The 21,571-nt window shown below is 39.0% G+C and overlaps 1 protein-coding gene across 7 annotated transcripts in view; it reads left to right on the forward strand.

Annotated features, from left to right (window-relative positions):
* RERE (arginine-glutamic acid dipeptide repeats) overlaps positions 1–21,571 on the forward strand; it is a 417,780-nt gene that overhangs the window by 170,495 nt on the left and 225,714 nt on the right. For all 7 annotated transcript variants that reach the window (XM_082390311.1, XM_082390309.1, XM_082390315.1 and 4 more), the window contains one exon: positions 20,634–20,704. In XM_082390311.1, the coding sequence (XP_082246437.1) occupies positions 20,634–20,704 (71 nt within the window). The remainder of the gene's footprint in view (positions 1–20,633; positions 20,705–21,571) is intronic.

Here is a 21,571-nt window from a genome sequence, read left to right on the forward strand (position 1 = left end):
GTAAAATAAATTTAATATGTGGTTTCTATTGTTAAGGGATCTTTTAACACAAACCTTCTCAAAGTACTTCATGCTTCTAATAAATGAAGTAAATCATACCTATGAATGAAGTGAACCTATGAATGAAGTGCCTTAAATATTTCAGTGCTGTGCGTAAGCTCACTTAGGTTTCAGTCTTGACCGCCCGTCTGAATCAGTTTCACACACGGGGGAGGTGGGTAGTTGCAAGGGACAACCTCTGTGCCTTTGTTTCTTCACTAGCGAAATGGGGATCAGAGTACCCGCCCCAGGGGCTTTACACGAGTACACATGCATACACACAGGGCTTTTTTAGAGAGGCCAGGCATATAGTATGCTCCTAGGTAGTGTTACTTTGAAAAATTGGAATTAAAGGATATTGTTGTAAGCCACATTCTTTTAACTATAAAAAGACGAAAAATATCACATCCTGATTTCTTATTAACCCCAAAAATGTTAATATACTTTTGATTCTCTCAAGTCTTTCTTTAATTCTGAATGCTCTCAGGGATAGAAGATGTGTCAGTTTAAGGAGGTAATTACCACCAAATTGGGGTTACTTAATTTTTAATCCTCCTAGGTTGAAAAGCTATGTATCTACTAATGGGAGATATTTATAGTCACTAAGCCTCCATCTTCAGAACTCTAAAGAGAGATGGCTTCTGACCTCACATTATCTAATTTTTTGACTATTCGTAAAAGTCGGCAACTCTTTTATGGTTGGCTGCCTGTTTTTTGGTTTTTTTTTTAATTAAAAAAGTTTCACTTTTGGCTGGAAAGGCTGTTGAACACAATGGGACCCTAAGATACGCGTGCTTCCTCTCCAAAGATGAAGGGCTTTGACCCTCTTAGGATCTCGTGTTCTATTTTCTTAGGACTGTGTAATCCTTATGGGTATTTGAAATGTTCAGTGGAATGTTTGCCTGCCTAGTGATGACAACAGCTCATGAACTTATCCTGTGACACAGGAGTGGGCTCAGGCAAAAACTTCTCCTAGGAAGCTGCTTTGCCTGTTCAAATGCTCAAAAAAATATCTCAATGAAGCACAGAAACCACACGGAATTCCTGGTGAAGGTTATTTTGAGAGGGGACATTACTCTGCTCTCAACGACCTGTGCTCTGACATTAATGTAGCTACTGCTGAACATGAGTTCTGGCCGTTCAGGACTCCATTCGGGGGGGTCAGTCACGATGCGGTCCCAGTTCTGTATATTTGTGTGTCTGAGTCTGAATTGGACTTGCCTCTTGCTGTTGGTTTCAGTTTGCCATAGTTGATAGAGAGATTTCCTTTTGGTGGAATTGGTTACCAACTTTAGTTATTGCTCCTTAAGACCCTCTCTGAGTATCATGGTAAACACAACGCGCACCACCCTCCCCCCCCCGTTTTTTTTGGTCTCAGTAGAACCTGCATCTTTCTAGTTCATTGAAAGCATTATATGAAGTTGAAAAAGGGAGCAGGATTTATCAAGAACCCCTTATCACTATTTTGATAAAGAGATTTAAAAGCCCAGTTTTCTTTTCTTTTCTTTTTTTTTTAATTGATGGTATGTCACTTGGCCTGTTAATGCCCTGTTCACAGGTTGCAGAGAGCAAGCATACCTGTTCCACTTTGAGTTCACTGTTGTCCTCTATGTCAAGTTCCCAGCATGGTTTTCACCCAAGAAAAGGTACAAGAAAAATGATAAAAAATGAATGGTAAAGAAGTCCAAACTAGGTGAGAAGAGTAGAAGAGATCACCTCGACATTAGATGGCAGGTGGATTTCATCTCCTCTTCCAGGTGAACGAGGCTGAATGTAGTCCGTTTGGAAGGAGTGCTCTGGTCAGCTGACAGTGTTGTTCTTGGGTGCAGATGTGGGAATATTTCCATCCTTGATCTAGATTCATAAAATGAGTTGAGTTTTCAGCCCAGATGGAGAATGTGACAAGGAACTTGGAGATGCAGTATTAGAGGCACTTTGTTATCCTCGTAGGCACTGGCTGAAAGGTGTATTTTGTAATCTTCAGCTCAGTATGCTTGATATTAACCACTGGAAAAATTCTTGAGCATTTCATAGCAGAAGGTTTCTGAGCATATGTGTCATTAATGAATAAAAACCCTTTTACGAGGTAGTCTTCTATGGTGTAATTTCACATTTTCAGCTGAGCTACTTGACTTACTTAGCATTTCTAGAGCAGTGGTCAGCAAACTCTCTCTGTAAAGGGCCAGAGAGTAAATATTTTCAGCTTCTCTGTAGGCCATACAGTCTCTGTTGAAACTGCACAGCTCTGCACTTGTGGCGTGAAAGCAGTGACAGATAAGATATAAGTGAGTGAGGTGGCTGTGTTCCAATAAAACTTTACTTACGGACAGTGAAATTTGAATTTCATGTGATTTTCACATGTCAAAAAAATATTCTTTTCTTCCTCCAACCATTAAAAAAATGTAAAAACCATTCTGTACTTGTGGGCCTTACAAAAACAGGTCATGGGTCAGATTTGACCTACAGGCCATAGTGCCGATCTTTGCTCTGTGGGTTTCCTGCCTCAACTTCTAGTTCTGCCTGTTTCTATAATCCTTAAAATTCTTTCATCACCTACTATTTTATGCTGCATTAAAAAATTTTTTTACTTTGATTTATCCAGTTAAATTAAAACATATTTTTTACTTGTCTATATTGTTGAAACCATTTAGGTATTAAATTTTAACTTTTTCTGCTTCCTATCAAGCTCTACGAGGCATAGAATGATACCTTATAAATAAGGTATTTGCTGGGATGGTGACACTTTGAAACTCTGTTTATTTCTGTTTTCTTTTTGAAAGAGTGTATGTACGTATCCTCTATAAAGAATCTGAATAGAAACTGAATGAGAAGAGAATGTGAATTAGTTAAGATGTCATCATTATAAACTAGCACAAATCATGACTATCTTCAGAGGTGTTATTACCTAACAGCTGTGTGATACGTCTTGGGGAGTCTTGGTCATTGGTCGGTTGTAAAGCAAGCTAACAGCCTTCCGGAGACTTCTGTTCCTATGGAACTAGAGCAACTGGATAACACAGCAGCGTGGGGAGAGATCAGGGGGAGGCGGGGTTCTTTTGTTTGAATCTCCAAGCTGGATACTAAAATCAGCCCAGTGGACTGGGATGAAGGGAGTCCCAATCACAGTGGAACAAGATTTATATTTACCTGGAGTCTAATTGGACTGATATTTCCTGCAGTTATGTTAAAATCCTCTGCCCTTTTGCTTAGTGAGCAAGTGTTTGAACTCTTAAGCTCTGGAGCTTTAGGTTTTGCTGGCTCCATTAATTGTTAAATGTTCCCTTTATTATAATTATATATTGAAGCCTTGCTTTGTAGTAGCTGAGGAAATTGCTGAAAGAGTTGTTTAATCTGTTATACTCTATCAGTTTTGTAAAACGCTCTTTTTAAAAGGAAACAATTTTGATTTGAAGTGGCATGGTGGTATTTGGGTTGGATAACATCGTTTAAATTGAAATGCAGGAATTTGGCTCTGTTCTTGACAGAGATTGGCTTGTATTTGACTTTGACCCATGTGTTTGTCATCTTTCCAGATATTGCCTTCTATTTATTCTGACAGCTTCACCAGCTGAGAAAACCAGACTTTGCACAACTAAAAATAATGTCTGTGGATTTAAAGATGGGGCAATATATTGTTTGGTGAATTACTTTAAAATGTATGTGCATAAGAGTGATTTCTTTTCCTTTTTCAAAACGTTTAAATACCGCAGAATAGATACCTGTGTGCCTGAGTTTTGATTTGGGGGTAACTGAATACCCTAAATACTAGAAAACGTAAAAATACATGCTTTTCTACTCCTTCATACGCTTGTGTTAGTATACACTTCGTAATGGCTTTTTTAAAAAAAAATAAATTTATTTATTTAATTTTTGGCTACGTTGGGTCTTCGTTGCTGTGCACAGGCTTTTTTTAGTTGCGGCGAGCCAGAGCTACTCTTTGTTGCAGTGCGTGGGCTTCTCATTGCGGTGGCTTCTCTTGTTGTGGAGCACGGGTTCTAGGCGTGTGGGCTTCAGTAGTTGTGGCGCACGGGCTTAGTTGCTCCGTGGCATGTGGGATCTTCCAGACCAGGGCTCGAACCCATGTCCCCTGCATTGGCAGGCGGATTCTTAACCACTGCGCCACCAGGGAAGCCCCCGTAATGGATTTTAAGTACCATAAAATAGATGGGGGAAGATCAGGAAGTTACCTGGTTCATTCATTCATTCATCCATTCATTTATTGGCTGCGTTGGGTCTTCGTTGCGGTGCGCGGGCTTCTCATCGCAGTGGCTTCTCTTCTTGCGGATGGGCTCTGGGGCGCATGGGCTTCAGTAGTTGTGGCTCGCAGGCCCCAGAGCGCAGGCTCAGTACCTGTGGCATACGGGCTTAGTTGCTCGGCGGCGTGTGGGATCTTCCTGGACCAGGGATTGAACCCGTGTCCCCTGCGTTGGCAGGTGGATTGTTAACCACTGTGCCACCAGGGAAGTCCCACCTGGTTCTTTTAGGTTAGTGCTTAAAATGCGTGGAAATGGATAAACTTTCACTTTACCAGTCTATTAAGTTCATACACAGTGACTCTTTATCATTATGTTTGCATTAAATATCCAGTACCTTTAAATCTTTTTCATTATTTCACTGTTAAATACATACTCAAGCCAATTAGGCAGCATATGTATGTTACATATGAAAGATATTACACATTTGTTCACTCATTTAACCTCTAAATTTATTTTCTCACATATCCCTAAATTTCCTTATTCATCTGCCTTTGCAGGGAATGCCTTTTCAGTGATGTCCAGTGTGATAATCAGTGTAATGTGTAAAATGTGTAAACTGAACTGTAAAAGGCAAAGATAGGGTTGTTTTATGTTCTCTCTGAAGGCTGTAGACATTGTTCTGGCTTTCTTTGTGTGCTGGGTGGATGTTGATGCTTGACAGATGGTGTGCTAGTCTCACTTTAGACTGATCAGTAGAGATGTAATAAAAATACAGTTTTGGGGGGCATTTGGTTGTGGCTATAAATTCCTTTTAAAAAGGAGAAATGGATTGAGTTTATAATATAATTTTTAATATTATTTCAGTATGTTGCTTTTCATTATTCTCATTATTAATATTTTAATTTGTAAAGCTATGCATAACTGTTCGCTCTGAAGCCGGGCATTATTATTATTAGCTGGTGTTTAGCTCTTAGACTTTACTTGTCCTGAACATCCCATTGGTGCTGGTATTATAGAACATAGGTACTGTACAATTACCAAATTGATTGAGGGAATGTTAATTCTTTGTATAATTATAATTTTTTCTCTTTAGTAGAGGGAAAGAAAATGTCACAAAAAAGTCTCACCTGATATCTTGTATTTTTATATTGTCAAGAACAGTTTAACTGAAAAGCAGTGTTTAATTACCACTATTCACACCTAAAGTTTTCAAGTTTGTGTTTGAGAATTAACTCTAGCAGCACTTAGACTTGGGGAAATTATGCTTCTTCCTTACAAGGGATTTTATACCTCACATTTCCAATTAGACAGTGGAGACGTGATTTCCAGTTTGCTCTCTGTACTGGCTAGAAGGCATTTTGAGGGAGAAAAACCCTGGGCTATCTTTCAGGCTCATAAATGAGAATGCTTTCGAAATCTGCCGCAACTATCCAAAAAATAGATATTTGGCATCATGGAGAGCAGTCTTTTTATTTATTTATTTATTTATTTATTTATTTATTTATTTTGCTGTTAACAATTTTTGCTTTAACATATGAATTACATTAATACCTCACGTTACATATATGAAGCCAAATTACACTAACTTAGTTGTTTACAACCTCAAACCTTACTCCCAGTATACATTCCAATAAATTTATTCTGTAAAAACAATACATTTTTTTTTGTTTTTGATTTTTTTTACAGTAAACTTTTCAACTGCAAACCTCGAATACACGAAACATGTTCCAAGGACAAGGATAACAGGATTGATAAAACCCAAACTGACTAAATGTGTTCTCACAATATAAGCTGGCATAAAAATAAATAAAATTTTCTATGATCACAATTGCAGCAATATTGTACACATAATAATGGTTTATGGATGAGTATTAACAATTCTAATTCTACTTCCAAAAGAAAACAACAGATCATTTTAAATGTCTATATTTAAAAGTCAGTGCTTCGTCTTACTTCCCATAGGGCTACTGCTGATTCCAGCTTTAAAATGTAAGGTATCCAGCTTGGGTGATTAGCTCAAATTGTATTGAGATTGGGAAAAAATAAATCATTGCCTTTATTTTGGAGTAACACAAAAGACTCACTAACTTCACATATAGAAACTGAGTTTGTGTACGTTAACAACCTGAGTTTTGAGAAGTGTAAGCTGTCAACTAGCTATTTCTAATACAGAATAGATGTTTTACAATATGATTAAACTTTACACATGGCCTCAAAACTGAAGAACAATTTTAAGTTCATCTTCAATATGCCAACATTATGTATCTAGGAATTGGTTCCTGGGTTCTCTCACAGAGAGGAAATCCCTTAAGCATTATGTTGAGTGGTCATTTTAAAAAATGCTAATTTATATTTAACTGAGTGGTGATGGTGGAGTAAAGGCAGGAGAGTGATGAACATAGCTGCCTTGATAAAGAATCCTAGACTTGTATAAGCTTGTGCAACAATCTGGATAATCCTTAGTGATTAAGGGCAACTTCATGCAACCAAATAACATGAAATTAAATCAGTAACCTTAAAATAGGCTAAAAAGTCTTTTTTTTCCCCAAACACAACAGAGAGGAATGTGAATAATGTACATACAAACTGGGGTTCTGTCAATGACAACAAGGACTATGTGTTGGTTCATATCAAATCCAAGAATGTTAGACAACCAAACGTATAACCTTCTTGTGGTTTTCTTACTATGCAGCATTCATTATGGTAGTTAGGTCCCTTCACTGGTTTTTTTGCACGTCTGAAGTTGTGTTTGAGAGCAGTCTTTTTTAAAAATTGCACCTGGCATTCAGATCATGATTGGTGGAGGCTAGTTGTTGTAGAGACCATCAGTTTTGTCATATGTTTTACTTCTATTATCCCCCAGCTGCTAGGATTCTCAGTGCTGTGGCATCTGATACACCGACATATGGTTTTCCAACTCCCTTTTCAGCATTATTTCTGTTACCCAACTTCTGTAATGATTAGAGGTGCTCCATTTTGTTTTCTCCCCAGAGTTTACCTGCTGCTTTTTGCCTTTGTCCTATGAGCACATTTATAATATTTGGTTATAGGCCTTTTTATTTCTCCCCCATATTTTCCTTCCTGCATTTTTTTTCTTTTGTTTTTGATGAACAAATAATACATTTTCAAGGAAGAAAATTGAAATATTCAGATAAGCAAAAGTTAAAAATTAAAGTCACTAAATTACTGTTAATATTTTGTTGTATGGTCACTTGCCTTAGTAAACAGGTATAGGATTATGCTATTCGCTGTTTTGTAATAATGCTTTTTAACTTAACATGTCTTGAATTTATTGCCATGCCAGGAATTATCAGAGTCATTACTGCTGCTTAGTATGCCATTAAAACTGGAATTCTTAACCTTGGGTCCATGGTCAACCTAGGTGACTGTGAATAGAATTCAGGAAACTGTGAACTTGGGTGGGTAAAAAATGGCATCTTTATTTTCACTAATTTATTACATTTTAAATGACATTTAGCATTCATTTCAATTCTGAAGGTAGGTAATAAACCATAGTAATATTGGCAGTACCTGTGACACCAATATAAATCACAGATATTCTTATATGACATCATGTAGAGAAAACCATCTGAAAATAATGTTTATGTTCATCACATAGGAGGTTACTGGGGGAGTAGCCTAGTAAATCTTATTTAACGAATCGATAAAGAAGCACATATATTACATTGCAGTTTTTTTCTCATATTGTGACAAGTATTTCAATACATGTTTTTGTGAATTTAAAACCTTTTTTTTTTTTTTTGGTGGAGATTGGGTGTAGAGATTGCTAAAAGCATCCATGACACAAAAAATTAGACATGCCCACATTAGTCGATAGATACCATAATGTAACTAGCTATATATAGTTGGATTTTAGATTCTTCCCAAATATTCTCCATTATAAACAACAGTGGTGAATAGTTATCTATTCAATTCTGCTCACTTTCCTTAGAAGTGGAATTGCTGAGTTAAAGGGTATGTCTGGACTTATAAAGATTTTTAATGAATTGCCATTACAGTTCTTTCTAGCTAATCCTGGTGTACTGTAGGACTTTGGCCTCTGCAAGTGACTCAGTTTGTGGGTTTGAAACTGGAGAAATGTTCTCTAGGCAGAGCAGGAGACTTTACGTCATCTTTAGGTAGTAAATCTTCACCTCAGAGAATGGATCAGACACATTTGCGCTCTGTTTTTTATCCACAGTTAATGGTGTGGAAAGGAGGAGGTAAAGCTGTGACATTGTATCATCTTTCTGGTATGAAGTAAAATATGGAGTATATTCTGAGAACTTAGTATAGTATGAATTCTGGTCAGCTTTACTTTTATAAATTATATAGTGTTCCAGAAAATTTGATTATCAGCGGCCCCTGTGTTTTTGTTGAGGAGCAGCCACATAGCCTCGCTAAAGAAGTCCTAAAATCAAACCCACACCGAAGTGGAAAAGAAAGGGGGGAGCCTGAGTGGTGCCATTAGACACCATCAATCTGCCCTCCACAGAAAATGCCAGTCAATTTGCAGAAGTTATGATCTTTTCTTCCTCCTTGTGACACCTTGGGGTAGCGTCATGCTAGGAACTTGCCTTGGCTGTGAAGTCTCTTCAGGGCGGCAGCTGTGGACGTTGTTTTGACTTACGTCATCTGCCTCTAGGACTTGATTCTTAATCCCACTGGAAGGTAATGGTTTATGCTGTCCGATCAAACTATTTTAGTCATTCTGCCAAGAGCTCTATGTGCTATGTTTTTATACACTTGCTAGGGTCATCTGTTCCTTCCTAGCTTTCCCTATTAAAAGAATTAGAATATTTTCCCTAAATCATTGTTTTGGATGTCACTCTGCTCATGAATGTATTTTATTTATTTATTTGGACAGTCCTTTATTTTATTTATTTATTTTTTGTTTTGTTTTTGGCCACGTCACACGGCTTGTGGGCTCTTAGTTCCCCGACCAGGGATTGAACCCGGGCCACCTCAGTGAAAGCATGGAGTCCTAACCACTGGACCGCCAGGGAATTTCCCATGAATGTATTTTAAATATTTTGCCACATTTCAAAATAATTTAGAGATATTTGTGTACAATGGCTGTTAGTGCTGAATTGTGAACCAGTAAATTCTTGGTCTGGTTCTTTAGCCACAGTCAAAGATTTGGTTACTCCGTTCTGTGTGGCCGCTGTTCCCATGTCATCCTGTGATCCATCTCGTGCTCCGCCTTCAGACGATACATTTGTCTGCAGGCTAACAGGAAGGCTAAGGGGAGAAGGGGCTCCTCTTTTCAGGATTCAGTTTCCGGAAGTTGAAACACTGTATCCCATGACCAGAGCTTAGTCATGTGACCAAACCAACTATGAGGGAGGCTGGCAAATGTCATCTTTTTTCTGAGAGGCCGGACACCTTCTAAACCTCAGCTGTTCTTTTCTTAAGGAAGAAGGCAAGAATGAAATTATGCTCAGCTAGCAGTCTCTGTTACAGGGGGTAAAAAACAAGTACAATTAAAATTATTGAAGACATATAGTTACTTGTTTTCATGTCTGTCTCTAATATTAGATGGTGAACATGTCAAGGGAAGGACAGTATTTTTATTCACTTCAGTATTTCTAGTGCTTAGCTGGTGGTGCCCATAAGTCTGTGTGTGAATGTTTTATGAGTTTATGATTCTGTTCCTTTAGAATAGATTTATCTTCTTTCCTTAGCTTTAATGTAATCTTGACAAGATTTGCCTGTTACCGCTTTGGTTGAAATGGAGAGGTCTTGTCCCCCCTTCTCCGGTCAGTGTTCTGATTTATTTTGTCTCAGCAGATGTTCAGAACATGATTTTTTTCAAGGTACAAATTACAAAAAGTAAAACTCTCATTAAGTGTTACATTGGCCCAGAGCAGCTGCACTCATTTGTTGAAGTGTGTTGAGTAGTTTCATATAGAGCATCCAGAGCTTCTTACGGCCTGAACAATAAATGAAGTCTCTCATCTCGTTTCAGGATTCAAGAGGAATTTAGATATTTTAAATCCTGCTACCTTGCTCAGATCTTTGCTAATTTTGATTATAAAAGTGACAGGTGGATGGCAGATTACCAGACAAGATCCCGCCAGCGCCCTCCCCCCAATACTTTTTAGCCTGAGAATGATGTATATTGTTAGAAAGCAAAATTATTACATGCAGAATCCTAAGGAGATAGATAATTGCAAATTGTCGTATAGGTGGAACTGTTTTTTTCCAGATACCTGTTGAATACTTGTAAAATGATATTTATAATTCACAGTGGGCTAGAGATCTTTAATGAAAATCTGAGGTCTCAACATTTCAGTCACAGGAAAGTGACTTGATGTTTTAAATTATTCTTAAAATATCTTTAGTCTTTGACTTTATTTTAAAAGAAACACATGACCAGACAATAGTAACTACAACAAAACCCCAAATGAAAACAGTAATGATTTAAGGGAGAAAAGGAAGAGGTATGGGTAGAGTAAAGAGAGTCAGGGAACAGGCTTCATTTGCCCTTAGGAGTTTATATAAATTAAAGCAAATGATTAAATTTGAGGCCCACTGAAACTGTAATAGGCTTTGGGTAAGCTAGTAGAATTTCCTGGGGTTTGTTAGATGTCAGCTGTGGTATTAGGAGTGTTTTATTAATCAGCTGATAACAGAAGAGCACACTCTTCTTTGTAACTTTGTGCAAGGTGTTGTGGAGGTGAGATAAGGCAAGACACAAAAGTAGACAGGATTCTAGTCCCTGATCCTTCATTTTATGGGGAGAAATTACACTCATTGAAGTAACATTATTTGTCAGCAACAGGCAGAGAGTGGGCAATACCAACTGAATTGAACAGACTGTAAGTTGGTGGCGTTGGGGAAGACATGAAGGACCGTGGGAATCTTGATTTGGGTCCTGGAGGTTGGATAGAATTGCAGTAGGACCAAGTAGAGGTAGAGCATCTCTAATAGGGGCAACAGCATGAGAATGGGGCATGATTGGAATGTGGTTGTAGGAGAATCAGTAATCAGCTGAGCAGATGTAAACTATCAAGCTGAAAAAAGGACTGAAAAGGATAGCTTGTGGTTTTCCTTTGCTTCTCTTATTTTTGTGTGCATTGCAGTCTGATGGTCTGTGACCCTGGTGGTTATAGTTTTGGGGCAGCAAATTCTGGATGCTTGCTGTATCTGTGTGGGTCTTGATTTGATAAGTTTCTCTGAAGGTGCTTTTTTCGCACACTTTTTTTCTCCTTTAAGCATCTCAACACAGCTGTGTGGATGCTTAGGTGAAAGACCAATCCACTCAGTAAGAAAAATCACTCATGGGATTGTTGTCTGGTAAATAAAACTCAGAATTAAATTTCTGTTAAACGGAGTATCAAACTCAAAAGTAATTCAGTACAGTATTTATTAATATGTGCTGTGTGCCCTGTTTGTATGTCTAAATCCATATGGTAAGATTAGCCCACTTTTTTTTTAAAGATTTTTTTTTTTTTGGACCATTTTTAAAGTCTTTATTGAATTTGTTACAATATTGCTTCTGTTTTATGTTTTTTGATTTTCTGGCCCCGAGGCATGTGGGATCTTAGCTCCCTGACCAGGGATCGAACCCTCACCCCCTGCATTGGAAGGCGAAGTCTTAACCAGTGGACCGCCAGGGAAGTCCCTAGCCTACTTTTAATAAATTTCACTTAATGTTGACATTGTGACTGATTCGAAATGTATAAGAAAACCGTCCAATAGTATGCAGAGAAATATATAAGGTAGAAAATTTTAATCTTCAGTTTTGCTAGCTTAAAAACATCGGAAATAATTGAGCACGTCTCTGTTCAGACTGACAGACTTTCATTTCCCCAGCCTTTAGTTATAATTTAGGTCCTAACTCTTTCTGGCAAGTTGGTAGTAAATATTTGGGAAGAAATATTAAAAGAATACGTACATACATTAGTCTTACAAGGAAGGCTTATATGATGTAGATGCCTATAAAGTACAAAAAGATAATTGGTTTGGGGAATTTTGTAGCTTGATGCTTAAACTGTGGAACAGTTGCTTTTACAAAATTGAGAACTGCAGACTACAATTAACTGTCATTAATTTCGTTGAGTAGAAATATGTTCCATTTACTGTACAATCAGGAGCCAGGCTTGAATGAGTTTAAATAGATGAAATCTAAATTATACTGACAGTCCATTAAACATTAGCAGAAAACCCGTAAAGAAAATGGATTCACTATGATACCAGTTTATAATAAAATCATTTGCCAAATAAGAATTATAGCCAGGCATTGTGAATTCTCCTGTGTATTTCCAGTGAGCACTGCAAATTGGTTGAACCATTTATTATAAAGCCGAGGCCCCTAGTGCATTGTTTTCTGAAAAGGAGCAGGCAGTGTTGCTTGAAATCTGCTCTGCAGGATGTGACACCAGAAGATCAGACTAGCATTTTGTTTGTCTGTCGGCCATGTGGGAAGAGAAGAATCTTCACTGCAGCCTACCTGTCACTGGTTATTTTTTCCTGTGAATACTGGGAATTCCTGGAAGTGTTTGAACTCTCTCTGGGTTGGTTTCCTAAATGTACATATTTCAACTACATTTTAGTTGTAATCTTTTTGTGTTAAAGACATTTCCACTAGCAGTCATCCTCTACTTAATATGGATTTTATAGCCGAATTTATTTTTGATAGGATTCACTGATTGGAATGAATAGAGTTGTTACCTGCCTTCTCAAGCATTAGAAAGGTAGGTACAGTAGGGCAGCAAGAGTGAGAGTGGTCTCGAAATTCCCTTCCCTCGCGTCTCTAATGCCCTGAGACACTTTGCTTCATAGGGCAGATGGCCATCACTGATTTTGAAAATAGACACCCCCCTTCCTCCCTGCCCCCACCCCACGCGCCCTTTCCCTTCTCCTAGATTCCTTGTGTTCTCTTATGGCACATAGCTCTATACAGACGCAGTAGAGAGATTCACATCACTTTACTGGAGTTTGGATGTTAAGCTGGCTAGAACCTTTTTCATAGTAGGGATTCAATATGGGTCACAAGGAGGGCTTTTTAAGGAACATTTTCAGAAGAAAATGTGGTGATGAGAGTGCCCAGAATGTTCTTGGCTTGAGTAAATACAAGTGTCAAACAGCAGCTCGTATTTAGCGTGTCAGTGTAACTAGTAAGATGCTGCTGCTGGCAGGATGATCTTTTTTCTTGTTTTACAGAGTTTTCAAGTCCATGTAGCATAGGATTGATTTGGGAATGGGGGGGAGGTCTTGCAGCAGTAGTTATTCCAAAACAGCATCACTTCTTTTTTTTTTTAAATTTTATTTATTTATTTATTTATTTATTTATTATTTATGGCTGTGTTGGGTCTTTGTTTCTGTGCGAGGGCTTTCTCTAGTTGCGGCAAGCGGGGGCCACTCTTCATCGCGGTGCGCGGGCCTCTCATTATCGCGGCCTCTCTTGTTGCGGAGCACAGGCTCCAGACGCGCAGGCTCAGTAATTGTGGCTCACGGGCCCAGTTGCTCCACGGTATATGGGATCTTCCCAGACCAGGGCTCAAACCCGTGTCCCCTGCATCGGCAGACAGACTCTCAACCACTGCGCCACCAGGGAAGCCCAACAGCATCACTTCTTAATGTTAGCAAGATAATTGTCTTGAATCAGTCTTAAAGCTTTTGATGCACTAGAAAATTTTCTAACTCCTAGAGGAGAAGAGGGAAAAATGGGGAATTTAAACAAATTTTCTTTTAGTTTGTTATGACCTGCTTCTCTACCCCCTCCCACCAGCCAACTTGATTTTTCTCATAATTTAATTCCCTATTGGCATAATAATTCCCTGTTAGCAATGAGGGTAAAGAAAGGTAAATGTTTGCTAAATGTATATATAGTGTTGTTTTTAGACAAAAACCCGTGTAAAATTTGTAGTACTACTTGGGAATCTGTAGACATGAATACATGGAGTTTAATTTTCATGAAAGTCGAAAAGGAAGGAACCAAGTTTATATGTCACCTGAGATATTAGAATCTTTAAGAAGATGTTATCAAGCCATTTTGGGTGACAGTTTTCAGGGTCAAAACACAGGAAAAGGGTAAGGACTAACAAGATTTCACTTACAGAGGTGCTGTTTTCCCAATTTTTGTTTCCTTTTCCCTTTTAAGTTCTCCACTATTCCCAGACAATGCAAGTATCCCTTCCCCACAAAAGAATCTAGCAGAAAACTAAAAGTAGGTCATCCTGCAATTGAGTTATTTCTTTTTTCTTTCTTTTTTTTTTTTGGCCGCACTGCATGGCACGCGGAACTTCCCTGACCAGGGATCGAACCTGTGCCCCCTGCAGTGGGAGCGCAGAGTCTTAACCACTGGATGGACCACCAGGGAAGTCATATTTCTTAAAGAAGTATTTATTAGAAAACCGCATCTTGTATGTTGGTATTGCTAGAGCATAGCCTTCTTGCTAGGATCTTGTGTAACTTCTTTTCTGTTTTAATATTTTCATTCAATTCATTTGTTCCTCGTGTGGTTTTTGAGTGTCTACCGTGCGGAAGGTAGTAGTATATCGTTTACAGAGGTGAGGCGTGGTGACAGGTGTGGCTCTTGTAGAGAGCAGGAAGCAAGATGAGAGGCTCTGATAGAGGCCAGGTGGCGCACGGGGGATTGGGATTCGGGTATCGGGATTTCAGAGTAGTTGCTAGTGTGTGCGTGCGCGCTCACGCACACACACCCTTTTGTGTGTTGGAAATTTGGAAGCATCCATGTTAACTAGCAAGATGCTCGTCGACTTTATTCTGCAGTGTTAGACCAGCTGCCGTTAGCTGATGGAGTAGTTCAGAGTGTCGACGGCGGAGGAACCCTGTGTAAGAGGAAGGGAAAGCTGGAGGGCAGAGCCGTCCCGAGGGTCACCCTCAGTGGCCACTGCTGCGCCACCCAGCTGGATCTCTGGGGAGTTTGTTTGTGAGAAAGGCTTTGTTCACGCGTGCTCTTCATAAGGAAAGGTTTTCTATTGGAAATTATGTTAGAGTGGCACTGTCATGCTTTGCAGAGGGGCGAGAAGGTATTGGGTTGGCCAAAAAGTAAAGTAAGATGTTATGAAAAACGCAAACAAACTTTTTGGCCAGCCCAATTATTTCAAAGATTAATAGGCAGAAATACATTCACGGAGAAAGAAATTCTTTCCCGGGACAGAGCCCGTGGCTGAGCGTCGTCCGCCGCTTGCTTGGTTAGTGGGCAGAGTCGGGGTCCGCTGTGCTTGTGAGGAGGCTTTCAGGAAGGATGCTGACAGGCTCTTGGTATTTCAGGATGACAGACTGCCTGATGCTTCAGGCTGTGGTTTTTACCCTTGAGAGGACCCTGCTCTTGCTCTGTTTACATAAGGCTGCTGATTTGCTGAGGGCTGAAAAAGCAGAGAGGGCTTTCTTTGCCTCCAGAATCTGCCTTTGCGTTTTGGCTGACTTCCTTCTCTATCGTAGCAAATGCTCTGTTGTTTGCAGATGGCACAAGAGATTCTTGGACACAAAGCTATGTTGAGGTTGTGAGAGACAGCCAGAATCGCCCTGTTCAATATCATTGCCCACATCGTGAACACAGGATTTGAGGTCACTTAATCGTGTGATCCATTTCCAGGCAGAGGCTACATGTTAGGAAATAAATCTTAACCTAGACCCATGGTTTCATTTGCAGACACCCCTGGTAAAGAAAAAAATTTGTTATCCTGGGTTGTTTGGAATCATTGATATTGATGGTAGTAGCCTCACTCATTTTTTCTGGCCCATTTCGGGCTTGCTGATTTTAAGATTTAAAAAATATATATTTGCCTTGCAACAGCCGTTAGCTCAATCTGGTAAATATGCATTTTCATATGGGTAATTTTGAAAATGCGCATTATGCACTTAATGGGTCACATCGGCTTTGCTCAGTTCTTTCAGAACTGCTAGCTTGCTTTCTTTTTTAAAGGCTCTTTTTCTTTTTTTCAAAAAAAGGTATCTGCAGTACTTGTGTTGGCCATGGGCAATTTTCAGGTTGAGGATCAATATCCAACTGACTGAAACCAATTTTATAGCCAGCTTCAGACAATCCGTGCTCCCATAAGTTGCATGAAAAATTGTTGGCAAATCATTTTGGCTTTAAAAGATTGCTGGGCGTATATCCCAAGTGACTTTTTTTTTTAAATGATTTTTTAAAAAATTGGGGTATAGTTGCTTTATAGTGTTGTATTTGTTTCTGCTGTACAACAAAGTGAATCAGCTGTATGTATACATATGTCCTCTCCCTCTTGGACCTCCCTCCCCCCTCCCCCCCATCCCCCCCATCTAGGTCACCACAGAGCACCGAGCTGAGCTCCCGGGTTCGGGCCAGCTCTCTGTTTGACACATGGTAGCGTATATATGTTAACCCTAATCTCCCCATTCGCCCCCGCCCCCGCGTCCTGTCCACACGTCCGTCCTCTATGTCTGCGTCTCTATTCCTGCCCTGCAGATAGGTTCCCCTGTACCATTTTTCTGGATCCCACATATATGCGTTAATATACGTTATTTGTTTTTCTCTTTCTGACTTACTTCACTCTGTATGACAGACTCTAGGTCCATCCACGTCTCCACAAATGACCCAGTTTTGTTCCTTTTTATATTGACTTATGTTTTCATCATTCCCTTCCCAGATAAAACACTTTATTTTTGTGCTAACTGTAAACATCTATGTAAAGTTATTTTCTTAAATAGCTGCTTAATTAATAAGACGAGGGAAATATTTCTGAGTTATATGGCCTTATTTAACCTTATTTTGAAAATTATTATGAGCAATAATAAGTAGACTTTTGTGTGTGTGTGAGACTTAAATTCCAAATTGTTTTTAGGATGTATTCTCTTTTAGTTAGATTCCCCTATTTTTTATGGGAGGGTTAAAAAGAAAAGTTTGACTCTACAATAATTTTTCATGCTTTCATTTTTTAAAATGATTTAGAAAAATCAAATCAAAACAATGTATTTTCCCCTATTCCTATGGCAAGTTTGACATGTGAAAAATTTTAATTCATGTCAAGAATTTTAATAACCTCTGATCTTGGTCATTGTGTGTTTTATGACCATATTTATGTAAAATAAACTCTTAAGTGTTGTCACTTAATTTTGAAGATAATTTTGAAGATAAGTTCAGTCAGACTGTTTCACATGTAAGTTTCAAAATACTGATAGAGATCACTTGATGCAGTGACCTGCTTTGCATATTACTAGCCTTGTACATTGGAATCTCATATCTGGATTTATAGCTTTGGATCAATTTGGGTTGCCACGATAACTTTTTTTTTTTTTTTTTTAACTGTTCTTAAATTTATTTATTTATTTATTTTTGGCTGTGTTGGGTCTTCGTTTCTGTGCGAGGGCTTTCTTTGGTTGTGGCGAGCGGGGGCCACTCTTCATCACGGTGCGCGGGCCTCTCACTGTCGTGGCCTCTCTTGTTGAGGGGCACAGGCTCCAGACGCGCAGGCTCAGTAGTTGTGGCTCACGGGCCCAGTTGCTCCGCGGCATGTGGGATCTTCCCAGACCAGGGCTCGAACCCGTGTCCCCCGCATTGGCAGGCAGATTCTCAACCACTGCTCCACCAGGGAAGCCCGCCACGATAACTTTTTAAACAGAAAGAGGTGACTTTTTATCTAGTAATAAGGCATTGATAGGTAAACGTGGTAATTCCGTGTGTTAGGTTTGTGGATCTGCTCTCTCCCACTACCTTATCCCTCACGGCGGCGCTCCTCAGGCCAGGGCTGCAGGGCGGCCTCCAGTGAGACCACGGAGAAGCGTTTCGGCAAAGGGATATCAGTAGTTGTCCTTGACATCCCAGCGTATTCCTTTCCTTTCTCCTCTAACAGATATACGTTCAGGTATATTTAGAGATAATCATTTTCCTGAATGTAAATTTGTAGTTGAGAAATGGAAGAATATAGATTCTCTCTCCTATTCTGGAAAGCTTTTAAATATATAAGTTAATAGCTACTTTATGTTTTTACTTTATGTAAGAGAGTTTATAGTAATAATGATTCTGTTGATTATGAAAAAAGAATATAAAGCTTTTCTTTGTGTAAAAAGAATAAAGTTATTCATAATCCTCACTATCTAACCATCTGTCATTGATTTCAGTTCTGTCTAGTCTTACCAACACCAGTGTCAGGCATTAGTCCTTGGGGGGGGGGTGAATGCAGAAATGAGTAAGTTTGGTTTCTTTGAGCTCAAAATTGATAGTGAAGTAGACAGTGCAGACCATCGGACTGCCAAATAACTGACCACACAGGGGATGTAAGCTGTCAACTTTATATAAAGGAAAGGAAATTTTACATCAAGGAGAGGAGATGTTGTTGTTTCTTTACAGAGGAGTCGTGAGAATTTACTGCCCCTGGAGGCAACTCATTATAAGGTTGCAGGTGCTTGTAAGAATAAAGGAATAAAGAAGGTTTGGTATGGATGGGGTACGGGAGTTGGTGTTTCTTTAAGGCAGTGCAGCCTAGGGGAGAGTGAGATGTAATGTGGGATCAGGCCATCGAATACAGCAAGTTTTTTTTGTCACGTGAGCTTTAAGAAAGTGGAGATGATTAGTTAGGAAGGGACCTGTTAGTTTTGAAGTCAGTGAATAGTAGCTAGGTATGGCAGTGTCACATTATGAGATACAGAAAATACTTCCTTCTGTAGGAGGTGATAGGAAGAAGAGGGCATATGGGCTGTGATTTGTGTTCAGGTGAGATGAGTAAACAGTGGATATCTAGAGATGTGAAATGCTGGTGGTGGGTACAACAAGGATTGGAACACAGAAATTAAGAACCTTGGGTTGTCCCCACACTGTGCAAGTCGGAACTACAGTTTTTATTTAGGGAATGCGTTTCTTCAGTTTTTACTTGAATAGCAGGTTAGGCTTAGGTAGAGAACTCTCTACCACAGTGGGAAGAGATCTCTTCTTTGTCCCTTAAGGTGATTAGCATGGTAAGTGGATATTGCCTGAATGTTGAACAGAGTTTTTTTCCCAGCATCCTGGACTTTGGAACAAGATAGAAAGCTCAGTCAGCAGTTCATTCCTGAGCTGCTGATTTATATGGATTCAGAGATCGAATTGCTGTTGTTGAGCCTACATCTGAGTAGAGAAATCTGTTGGGAAATTCTGGATGCCTAAATGATTGGCTTTCAGATTTCTTCTTTTTCTGTAATGACTTTGGGCTACAAGAATCCTGATGTCTTTCAGGAAGTTTCTTGGAAGGAAGTGGCCTTTAGTCTTCTTCGTGTCTTTCTTCCTGTTCTGCCTCTTAGTGGGTCTGCTGGCCCCTGTGGTGGGACTAGAATTTCCACTGGATCGAGGGCTCCAAACCTCTGCTCCTTTGCTTTTTGCCGGGGAGGGTGTTGTTAACATGCGTGAAATGAAGAAGTAGAGGAACCTGCCTGTGTTCTCAAGCATCTGGAGTTATTCGAAGACACGTTTGTTGTGAAGGGTCATGAGGAAGGATAAAACACATGGCATTTTAAACGTGGGCATTATGGTCACTCTCCCTAGAAAATCTGATTGACTGCAGATGCCTTTACTTCTGAGTAAATAATGCCTAGATTTTCCTGTCCTGAGCTTTATGATGATCTTCGGTTGTAGTGTGGAGAGTTTTTACATTGCTTTATAGTCACTGCTTCCCTTAAAATCATTGCTTCTTTTAAAAAAAAAAATGTGTCTTAACTGGTCATTTTAAAAAATAACCTTTAGACTCCAGCTGTTGAGAGCATCAAAAATAATTACCCAGCCACCGCCATGTCAAATGTAATTTAAGAAAGTGCTCTTCTTCCCTGAGGAAAATCTAATTTGGTTTACTTCATTCCATCTCTGATTGGCTGCCTTGGTTTTCTTTACTATTAGAAAATATGTTCAGGTTAAAATTTAATAGAAAGTTATCCATAAGATAACTAGATTGGTTTTCTTTTTCTTCATGTGGGTGAAAAGGTCGTTGTAATAGCATGTTCAAGCTAATCTTCTTTACATATTTCACTTATTTCCTCACAAAATATTTATTAAAAATAAAGCAGCACTTGGCAAAGCTGTTTCTCTTTGTGAAGACGGGGAGCATCTATCTGAGTAAGATATTCAGGATTTTGTCTTGGTGTGTAACCTTGAGCAAGTAATTCCCTTTATCGAAGTTTCTCCATCTGACTATGGATAATCCCATGGGATTCCCACTCCCCCTTCTTCAGGGATGCTGGAAACAATAATTGAGGCTTTATCAAGTTATTTAAATTATCAGAAAGTGGTCAAAAAGAACCCAAGAGCTGTTTTCCTTTAGCTTAAAATTATTTGTCATTTAATATCACCTTTAAAAATTTATTTTCTATAAAAAGGCATGTGCTTTGTCATTTATTTATTTATGCAGTGGCTTTATGGGCCCTGTCTTTGATCCATTAAAGGTAAATGCCATTGTTTTAAATTTTCTTTTTCTTTTAAAGACTGTGTGTATATCGAGAGTCGGAGGCCAAACACACCGTATTTCATCTGTAGCATCCAAGACTTCAAACTGGTAAGCATCTTTTCATGTGCTGTTGATTCTACTCTGTACCTTCTCTTTTCCCAGTTCCACTGGCTGTCTCTTTTGATTGCTTCTCTGTCGTATTGACTTGGTAACCAGTTCACCTCTGAGCGCTGACTGCCTGGTGACTGCAGCACTCAATTAAGGCAGTCATCAGCTTTATAACACTAAGTGTAAACAAATGTTTCTGAAGTTTTTATTCATTTAGTAGCTGTGTTCTGACAACAATTTCAGAGATTCCCTTGAGCTCCTGTAGTAGTTCATTTTTTCTCAGCCATTGTGAAGAACCTGACGTAAAATAAATTTTGGATTTGATGGTGAGTTGGGGGGAAAAAAGAGAATATAAATGGGCCAGAGATGATTATTTTCTGTGGCGATTGTAATTTACTTAGGTATTTTAAGCAAATATGGAGTGTATCTTGAACCTTTTCTGGGGTCTCCCGTGTTGGAAGTCGGGGAAGGAAGTTTGGCTTGGGGATGATATAGCTACAGTACTTTCTCATTAAAAACCTTTCACAGGTACCTAAGTGCCAATATTGCCCAGTATGAAATCTCTTTGTTTTTAGACCACTGGTTCTCACACTTGGGGCTTTGGATCCCCTGATATCCGTAGAGATTTTGCAGAGGTCTGTAAATAAGCATTCTCAGTCTTAAATAAATTAAATAAATATACTCCACACATGTCTGTACAACTGCTTTTCAAATGTATTAATATGCTGCTGTGATTTTTAAAATTAACTTACTTAATGACAGTACATAGTTAAGAATCACTTTATTATGTATTTTCCTCAAGCAGTTGTTATGTGAAGTGCTATCGAAGTAGTGTCATTTGGGGAATCTTTTGAAACATTTAGATGT

The sequence above is a fragment of the Balaenoptera borealis genome (assembly GCF_965194805.1).
Source record: "Balaenoptera borealis genome assembly, chromosome: 1".
Lineage (NCBI taxonomy): Eukaryota > Metazoa > Chordata > Mammalia > Artiodactyla > Balaenopteridae > Balaenoptera > Balaenoptera borealis.